The sequence below is a fragment of the Rhinatrema bivittatum genome, chromosome 8 (genome assembly GCF_901001135.1).
Source record: "Rhinatrema bivittatum chromosome 8, aRhiBiv1.1, whole genome shotgun sequence".
Taxonomy (NCBI): Eukaryota; Metazoa; Chordata; class Amphibia; order Gymnophiona; family Rhinatrematidae; genus Rhinatrema; species Rhinatrema bivittatum.
In genome coordinates, this window is record NC_042622.1 from 46649405 (window position 1) to 46659961 (window position 10557).

The 10557-nt window shown below is 40.2% G+C and overlaps 1 protein-coding gene across 4 annotated transcripts in view; it reads right to left on the bottom strand.

The window, feature by feature from the left end:
• The window catches only part of RPRD1B (regulation of nuclear pre-mRNA domain containing 1B), a 149841-nt gene that overhangs the window by 137433 nt on the left and 1851 nt on the right, over positions 1–10557 (bottom strand). For all 4 annotated transcript variants that reach the window (XM_029614811.1, XM_029614809.1, XM_029614812.1 and 1 more), the window contains exons 2-3: positions 5996–6125; positions 3752–3888 (exon numbers count right to left, since the gene is read on the bottom strand). In XM_029614811.1, the coding sequence (XP_029470671.1) occupies positions 3752–3888; positions 5996–6125 (267 nt within the window). The remainder of the gene's footprint in view (positions 1–3751; positions 3889–5995; positions 6126–10557) is intronic.

The window sequence follows — 10557 nt, forward strand, 5'->3', positions numbered from 1 at the left end:
AAAAGTCATGGGTTAGGAGGTAATGCCCTATTGTGGATTACAAACTGGTTAAAAGATAGGAAGCAGAGAGTAGGGCTAACTGGTCAGTTCTCTCAGTGGAGTGCCTCAGGGATCTGTACTAAGACCAGTACTTTTCAACATATTTATAAATGATCTGGAAATAGGAACAACGAGTGATATGATCAAATTTGAGAAGAAAAAATTTACTACAAGTTGTTAAATCACAAGAAGATTGTAAAAAACTGCAGGAAGACCTTGTGAGACTGGAAAACTGGGCATTCAAACAGCGGATAAAATTTAATATAGATAAGTGCATAGTGATGCACATGGAGAAAAGTAACATACTGTAGTTATACAAAGTTAGGTTCCATATTAGGAGTACTACTCAGGAAAAAGATTTGAGCACCATAATGGGCAATACATTGAAATCCTTTGCTCAGTGGTGGCAGCGGTCAAAAAAGCAAGCAGAATATTAGGAATTAAGAACATAAGTTGCCATACTGAGTCAGTCTGAGGATACATCAAGCCCAGCATCCTGTTTCCAACAGTGGCCAATCCAGGTTACAAGTGCCTGGCAAGTATCCAAACATTAAGTAGATCACATACTACTAATGCCAGTAATAGCAGTGGCTATTCCCTAACAAAAAGAACGGTGAATAAAACGGAGAATATAATACCTCTGTATCATTCAATGGTGAGGCTGCACCTGGAGAACTGTGAGCAGTTCTGGTCGCCGCATTTCAAAAAGATATAGTTGCATTTTTTAAATTTATATTCCACCTTACAGGCACTTCAAAGCAGATTACATTCAGGTACTGTGTGACTTTCCTGACCCCAGGGGGGACCACAATCTAAGTCTGTACCTGAGGCAACAGAGGGTAAAGTGACTTGCCCAAGGTCACAAGGAACTGAAGGATTTGAACCCTAACTTCCTTGATTCGCAGCCCACTGCTCTAACCATTAGACTACTCCTTCACTTATTGGTACAGAGAAGCATGACTAAAATGATAAAGGGGATGAAGAGCTCCCCTATGAGGAAAGGCTAAAAAGGTTAGAGCTGTTCAGCTTGGAGAAAGACAGCTGAGGGGGGATATGACAGAGGTCTATAAAATCATGAGAGGAATAGAAAAGAAATGTAAATCGGTTATTTATTCTTTCAAAAAATACAAAGACTAGGGGGGACACGTCATGAGGATAAGGAGCAGCTCATTAAAAACAAATCAGAGAAAATTATTTCATTCAATGCACAATTAAGCTCTGGAATTCATTGTTGGATGTGGTTAAGGCAGCATAACTGTGTGTAAAAAAGGTTTTTACAAGTTCCTGTTGAAGTCCATAAACTTAATAACAAAGCAGACTTGGGGAATAGCCACTACTTACTGCACGATAGCAGCATGGGATCCATTTACCATTTGGGATCTTGCCAGATACTTGAGACTTGGATTGGGCATTATTGGAAACAGGATACTAAGCTTGATGGACCCTCAGTCTGACCCAGATTTTACATAAAATAGAATGTTCAAAACTACAGTCTTCTGAGGCAAAAAAAATCACTTACAAAATGCATATTATATTTATATGCACTGCTGTGGTGCCAACCAAAATACTGCAAAAAAGACACTTGGAACTCCTATAGAATTAAGACTTTTTATAATGCATGCTGGGTGTGGGCTTGGCCCTCAAAAAGCCGTGAATAAATAGAATTACCATTACAATATTAAACTTCCCATACCAAAACAACGCTAACTGCCAGCACTCAAATAGTAACAACCTTTTCATAGATAAGGTTGTTAACATTGCACATATTATACCAGGCCCTAGAACATCAATAAACTTCCTATTAGGAAAACAGAACAAATCAGACTATTATAGATCCCTACAGATAAATTATAGCAGAACAAGCCGTTAAGCCCGTCACAACGGGCTACATTACATTTTTGTTTTCGGTCCATTTTCGAAAACAGCACCCTCCTACACTTTTTCTCCCTCATTCCCCCTTCCCACCCCTCAGTCTTACTCACTCTCTGTCTCCCACTGCCTCCTTCCCCTCACTCTCACCTCCCTCCCCTTCCCTCAGTCACTCCCACCTCTCTCCCCTTCCCTCAGTCACTCCCCACCCTGTCTCAATCCCATCTCCCTCAGCCCTCCTCCACTCCCTTTTTCTCTGCTCCACAACTTCTTACCCTTCCACTTACTCACATCCCTGTCTCTCACCTCTCCCTCATTCTCACTCTTCCCCACCCCCTACCTCCCTCCCCCTCAGTCCCTCCCTCCCTCTCACTCAGTCCCTCCCCCTACCTCCCTCCCACTCAGTCCCTCCCTCCCTCTCACTCAGTCCCTCCCCCTACCTCCCTCCCACTCAGTCCCTCCCTCCCTCTCACTCAGTCCTCCCTCCCTCTCAGTCCCTCCCTCCCCCCACTCAGTCCCTCCCTCCCTCGGTACTGGCCGCCGCTGCCGCCGCTCCTCGTCATCATTCGCCGCCACCGCCGCTGCCACCCGCTGCCACCGGACGCCGCCGCCCCCCGATACCGCCGCCGCCCCCCGACACCGACGCCATGTTGTTTTTTTTTTGACGCTGGCTAAGACCGACGTCCTTGCCCGCTCATGCGCAGTAGAGCTGTGCTCTACTGCGCATTTGCGGGCCGTCGGTCATGGCCCATTTATAAGGTAGATACCTCACCTCGATCACACACTGAAAACACAGACAGATCCAGACCAAATACAGAATAGAGAGACCAAAATGTATAAACAGAAACATGCTGAGAATTGATCTGGAACCCACAACAAACCAGTCTCTATAAGCAGAGAAACAATGGAAAAACAGAAAAACTACCATTCTTCATAAATTAAAAAATAAAATCAAGAAACATAAAACATCAATTATAATAATAAAATCATAGTTATAAAAATAACTATTTCAGACCAGTTAAAAAGAATATCCAAAATTTCCCAAACACCAATAAAATATTTAAACACATCTGATGAATAATAAAATCCAATAATTAAAATAAGTTCTAATATTTCTCAAAAATAAAATATCAGAAATATCAAATTAAACCCAATAATTAAAATTAATAAGGATTAAAAAAAAAAAAACAAACAACCCTGCTCTCCATACCTGGGATATTTTGATTTCCAGACACACACACTCTCCATCTCATATATATGCCTATGCTCTCACACACACACACACCGCATGTGTGCGAGCATGCCTGGGAGAACTCAAGCTCTGACACACACACTCCTTTCTCCAGGCCACTGTGGGATGGGCTCCACTGCGGCCACCTCCTTCCTCCTCTTCACTTCGGGCTGTGGTGGGATGAGCCCCGTAGGCTAGTCTCTCTTTTGGTTCAGCGGCACCAGCCTTTTTGCGAGGGAGGGAAAGGGGTCGGAAAGCTTTTGGCCACCAGCAGGTTGAATTGAGTTTCGCTGGCGGCCCACCTCTCTTCTTTGCATCCTTTTTTAAATTTTTGGCCGCCGAGTTGAGCTCCACTGGCAGACCTGCGTCCTCTCCTGCTGCCGCCCCCCCCCCCAAAAGTATGCTGCCCTGTGCAAATTCACCATGTGCATACCCGTTCGCGCCAGGCCTGAAGGTAATTAAATTCAAAATCCAAATCCACAGCACATGTCTAAGTGACAAAGGCAAAGCACTACTGTGTTTGTGGAAGACAAAGATATTCTATGAGAGATGATATAAGTATGCCATACCAGCAAAGATTCCTGGTATTGGGCTTTAGTAAGATTTTGTTACCTTTTGGCTGAGGGGGGCTGTCAGAGTCCTCAATGGCTAGTTTCAGTTGCTGTATGAATTCACTGCTATAGACACTCCTTTCCTGCCAGATGTTAAGCAATCGCTCCAGAGGTTTCTTGCATCCTTCATCCGCCTCTCTATCCAGATAAGAAAAACAGCAATGACAAAGTGACAAACAGGAACATATGCAGTTTGTTCTCACTACTGGAAACAGTGTTGTGGTTCTATGAAAATAAGAATACTTAAAAGCCACTAGCTGAAGAGAAAAGATTTTTTTTATTAAAATGTTATAAAATAATATAAAACTTAGACATTAAATAATAAGGTACTTTATGGAGAGGCAGAGTGCCACGCAAGACACTAGCATTATATAGTTTTTCAGTTGTATATTTCCAACCCCTAAACAAGGTTACATAATTGTCAAAATTTCTATGATTGGCTATCTATTATAAACTAATAATCTGAATGGCCATATGGTAATTTAATTCTCATCTCAGAAGTATATGTTTTCTTTAAATTTGCCAGCATTAGCAAATGTGTTTATTCTAAGAATATTTTCTATAATCTTAAGGTGGAATATCAATTAGCCTCATCCCTGGTTCTAGATATGTTGCTATAATATCAGATGGAATGTAAACTGTCTTTGTCCCTGTTTTTGTTTATTTAGACATTTTATATACCATCGTTCCATGTACAGATCACAACAGTTTATATAGTTATAACTCAAACAAAAATTGGTTACACAGGTGTTATTCATAGGCAGCCATTTTAGATAACCTCTTATCAGTTCAAAATGTTCTACAACCTTGTAGCTCACTATCTCTACCTGGCATATAGTGTCTGTCTATATAAACAACTACAACATTGCAACACAAGTGCTATGTTACAATGCTATACTTGTTAGCAATTATAAAGGCTACTTATGAAAAATCAGAAACTTAGGAGACAGGAATAATGACTTCTTGTGTGACATGTCAAAAAGTGTTTCATTGAGACTAAAGGCCTATGAGCACCCACATCAACAGTGAAGTTGCGACCACTATATAACCGAATAAGTAGTGAAAGCAGACTGTAAAAAAATCGTATCAAGACAACTAAGATTTGGCACTTGGTGCCTGCCCACAGGCTGCTGAAAGGAGTTGCTGTGTCCAAGAAGAGCACCCTGGCCCCAGGACCACACAGAAGAGGAGAGACCGGAGGAAAGAAGAGAATTAAGAGGAATAAACTAAAGGGATGGGGGGAAAAAAAAGAAAAATATGCAAAAGAAAAAAAAACCACATTTATTATTCCAATGTTAGGCAACGAATAGTTAATAAACTAGAATAATTATACCACAGTACTAAGCACAAAGTTCAGGATTCCACCTATGGCCATCTGTATTTTGGCAGGTCTTAAAATTGTTAATGTGCTCTATTTTGCGAATCACTTAAAACAAATGAACCTGGAAAATGTGTTTGAGACAATGGCGACGACTGCAGACACTGGTACCAGTTCTGCAAGTGCGTTGAGCAACCACCAACACCAGATCGGATGTCATTACCTCTTCAGTCTCTCAAATTGGCAGCAGCTGAGAGGTAAGGAGAGAGGGGATGTGAGGCATATCTGATATTAGAGGGTGATCAAATTTCCTCAGCAACCATAAAGCTGATGCCTATGGTTGAAGGTAAGGACTGAAAGACAATAAGTGAACTATGGCAAGATTTCAGCATAAGAATTTCAAAGCACACTAACTATTATGGGCCAGATATTCAAAAGAATATTCCCGTTTTATGTTTAAGTGAAAAATATGTAGTACCTCTGGCTCTATGTGCCACCATATCAAAACTTAGATATAACTTTCAATAAAAACATCAGACTTGCTAATGAGCAAAATTGTAAAAGGGAGCAGTAAACTACATAGAATTACAATATTGACAAAATAGCCAACTGTAGCTAAAAATATTTTACACACTTTACATAAGGAGATAGATCCTGTATAATAGACACAAGCTCTACAGCCAATACTGACACTTATTAAGCAATCAAAAACACTTCTTCAATCCACAACCTCCCATTTCAGCTCAATGGCAGTCTTGTCGTCAACAATTTCAGTTTCTATTACTGCCAGGCATTTAAGAAAAAAAATCTCAAAAAGAACTTAATTTTAAGAAACAGACAGAAAGCAGCAAAATGTACTAGCAGCACGAGAATAAGAGGAGATGGAGTAGGAAGCAATGACACCAGACTGCACAGACAAACGCTTACCTGGAAACATGAGAGAAAGCATCCACTAGCACAGTCTCAAATTCTCTGGTGAATTCGGGCCCTTTCCTCTTACTGTTCTGTATGACATCATTAGCTAAATACAGGAATGTCAGCTTCCGACTTGACTTTGCTGAGAAAAATTACAAATTAATTTAGCTTTTTGCCACCCTCTGAATATGTGAAAAATCTAAAAAACTGCTTTACCATGGAGAAAATAATCAGAAGGTGACTGATAACTTGCCAAGTTCTCAAGCATTGTACCACACTCATTTACAAATACATAGGACTGTGAGAATACACCCTCCATCTTTCCCATTATAATTTAGAAGCAGCATAAACCATATATTCTCACCTGAATTCAAGTTCTCCCTTTATTTGCATTTCACTTTGTGTAATGCACATGTATTTTGCCAATAATTTAACATTATGACAATAGTACTAAAGTGACTTGCTAGGTGAATACATTTAATTCTGATGAAAATATAGGAGCTCTTAACTTCCCTGATAAAATTAAATCAATGTCATTTACTCAAACTGTTCATGCCCAGTTAAATTAAACACACACTACACAAAGCTCGTCAGATGCAAAGGTTTCCTGTAAGACCTAAAAGTAAATTTTATCTTAGTTACATCTTAAACAATTTATCACAACCTTAGTGTATTCACTTTTGCCACAAAATGGGGCAGATTTTATAAATCTGCGCACACGCGTACTCTTGTTCGCGCACCAGGCGCGAACAAGAGTACGCGGGATTTCAATAGATATGCGCATAGCCGCGTGTATCCATTAAAATCCGGGGTCGGCGTGCGCAAGGCTGCCCAAAATTGGCAGCCTGCGCGCACTGAGCCGCACAGCCTGCCTCCGTTCCCTCCGAGGCCGCTCCAATTTCGGAGCGGCCTTGGAGGGAACTTTCCTTCGCCCTCCCCCCACTAACCCACCCCCCCGGCCCTATCTAAACCTCCCCCCTACCTCTATCACGAAAGTTACGCCTGCTTGAAGCAAGCCCCGGGACTTACACGCGTCCCGGGGCTTGCGCTCGCCGCTGAGCCTATGCAAAATAGGCTCGGCGTGTGCAGGGGGGGGGATGGGGTAGGTTTTCGGGGGTACGCGCGTACCCCTTTGAAAATCTACCCCTAATGAGAGGGACATTGTAAGATGGTTCAGTACATTTCATTTTTGCATGGTTTTTGGGGCCAACTAAGCACCCCTAAGGGTTTTTAACTGCATTTATCAGGAAAAAAGTGAAGGAAATTAGGTCCTAAATGAATAAAAACGGAGTGTGGTGCCTCCCTAGAATGAGAGAATTGTTGAGTCACATCAGAATTCAACAGCAATGTGTTCATCTACAGAGCATGACCAGGGAACGATAAGATGCAAAGAGTATGTGTGATGTTATTCAGGAATTTCTGGAAAATTTCAAATGAATGAAATATATTGGGTCAAAGTGATGTTATGTTAGCATAAGGCTTAGAAAAAATTTTTTTAATGACGGATCTTAATTGATATGAGTCTCCCATTCATTTGCTCTACTCTTCTGCCACCTCAAGAAATGAAGAAAACAACATTTTAAAATAATTTCACAGGGAACTGTGTAATGGGTTAATTTTAATCTAAGATTATTGGGCTTTTCTGAAAAATCAAGCTTGTTAGATCAAGATATAATTAAAAAATATTGAAGGTAATCCCCCATTCAAATACACATACAAGAAAGCAGAATATTGTAAATTTATCACAATTTAAGAATGCCTAGTGTCAGGAAAGCAATAACCCACTGGCTTGAGACACAGCTGAAGTGTGAGGCTGTGGATTGAAGAAAGGCAAGTGTGGGCTTTAACCATAATTTAAAAGATACCTGGTGGCGAGGATTACCTTATAGCTCCATGTCTTTTGGAAGAGACAGAGCCAGTCCCTGTCTCTCCTACCCACTATAGAATGAATCTATTTATTTATTTGTTTTTAAAGAAATATTACCTCACCCCACCACATGAATTATTCATGCAAAATTTTCATTCTTGTCCCACTTTATTACTGGAGTACATTCCACATATTTCTTGATTGAAAGGATTGTGTTGGTAGGAAAAAGAGAAAGCATAGGATACATTTTTAGATGGAGACAGGAAGGTCCTACTAAGTTTTAGGAGCTAGAGAGAAGCCAAGCCAGCGAGCCATAGTGCGATGGTTTTTGGTTGTGGAAACAAGAAAGGATGGAAGGAAGGTGCTCCCTTTCATATTTTGCACAACGTTCATCCTTATATGGACACTGAAAGCATGTGCTATTTGAAGAACCATGGATAACGTTTGACAAATATTTGCAACAACAACGAAAGACACTTAAGACAAACTTCAAAACTCAAGGAATCCATTTATAAAATCACTTAAACTGACTGATAAAAGTCAGATAAATTACAAAATCATTAAAAGGAAGCCTGGATAAACAGCAAGGAAGGGTGCTACTAGAGCAACTAATCCCTTTAGCCCTTTTATTTTTGTAAACCTGTCTGTCAAAGGATAACACAGGCAGATGAAAGCTGGATAATATTTTACATATGTGGTTTAAGGGAAAAATGAGAGGGACATTGTAAGATGGTTCAAGTACATTTCATTTTTGCATGGTTTTTGGGGCCAACTAAGCACTCCCAAAGGAGAAGTGTTGTATTTAAGACTGCACAGAGCAGAGAAGACCTTAAAACAGGGATCTTTAACTACAGCCCATGGGTCAGCTGAATTTCATATGGCCCCTGGCAACATCAGCAAGAGCAGTTTGATCTGGTCTGCATTGGTGATGGAGGAAGCACATTCCACCACCACTGCCAGCTTGGGTACTTGAAGTCAGAAGTGGCAGCATGAGTTAGGGACTCCAGAGGGGATTGTTTTGCTCATACAACGAACCTGGCATGTTACAACAAAACAGAGAGAAGAGGGGAAAAGATAGAAAGGGGGGGGAAGGGATAAGAAAGGGGAAGGAGATAGAAAGAGTGCTGAGGGGGGAAGGAGATAGAAAGAGTGCTGAGGAGGGGGGAAGGAGATAGAAAGAGTGCTGAGGAGGGGGAAAGGAAATATGAGTGAAAGAAAATGCAACACACACAACAGAGGGGCAAGAAATCTTGGAATTGTTATAGATTCAAATTTGTCTTTAAAATCTCACACGGCAAAAGTAGTGAAAAGGGCTTATTTTAAACTCCATATGTTGCAAAGATTGCAACCTTTTTTGAGTAAGACTATGTAAGAACAGTAGTACATTCTTTGGTATTGTCTTCATTGGATTATTGTAATGCCTATCATGGCCTCCCACAAAAATCCATAAAAGCTTTGAATTCAGCTGCAAGGATAGTGGCCGGGTTATTGATTCGTGAACACATCTCTCCTACTTCAATGAATCTACATTGGCTTCCTATTAAGTGAAGGATCTCGTTCAAGACCTTAATGTTAGTCTTTAAGGGGCTAAATGGACTGGTTTCTTCTAATATTAATGCAGCTTTAAAGCTTTATTGTCCAGTACGAACCTAGACATCAAGTCAGAATCTCTTGAATGTGCTGTCATTTAAAACCACCGGTTTGGACAAAACCCGCAAAAGGCTTTTTTTTTTTTTTTTTTAGTCTAGGGCCCTGAATTATGGAATGCTTTACCTTGAAGTTTAAAGGAAGAATCTTCCTTTTTTAAATTTAGAAAAAAGTTAAAGACCTTTTTTTTTTTCCTCAGGCCTTTCCGAGTAGTAGCATGAATGAATATTTTAATAAAAATTAGTTTTCACCAATTGGCATTTGTGGCTGGGAAGCCTTATGTTTAAAGATCATTTTTTTGCTTAAGTGATGATATTGTGAAGTTCTAGTGTGATATGAGTAGATAATTATACAATATAAAAAGGAGAGTATTTTGTTGGTCTGTATAGTTTGTTTTATGTATAATGTATATTTAGGTATTTTATATACAGTCGTTCCAAAAGAAGATCACAATGGTTTACAGTATTAGCATTCATATTCATGGTCTACAATCATATGCACTTCTAATTCAACACCATAGCAAGTACATATTCTTATATTCTAGTTCACAGTCATATTTTAGGATATCATACATATTCTAGGACTCCAAAGTATATTCAGAGTAGTTAAATTACAAGCAGATTGTGATACATTACAGGACGACTTTGCGAGACTGGAAGATTGGGCATCCAAATGGCAGATGAAATTTAATGTGGACAAGTGCAAGGTGTTGCAATAGGGAAAAATAACCCTTGCTGTAGTTACACGATGCTAGGTTCCATATTAGGAGCTACCACCCAGGAAAAAGATCTAAGCATCATAGTGGATAATACTTTGAAATCGTCGGCTCAGTGCGCTGCAGCAGTCAAAAAAATCAAACAGAATATTAGGAATTATTAGGAAGGGAATGGTTAATAAAATGGGAAATGTCATGCTTCTATAATCGCTCCATGGTGAGACCGCACCTTTAATACTGTGTACAATTCTGGACGCCGCATCTCAAAAAAGATATAGTTGCGATGGAGAAGGTACAAAGAAGGGCAACCAAAATGATAAAGGGCATGGAACAACTCCCCTATGA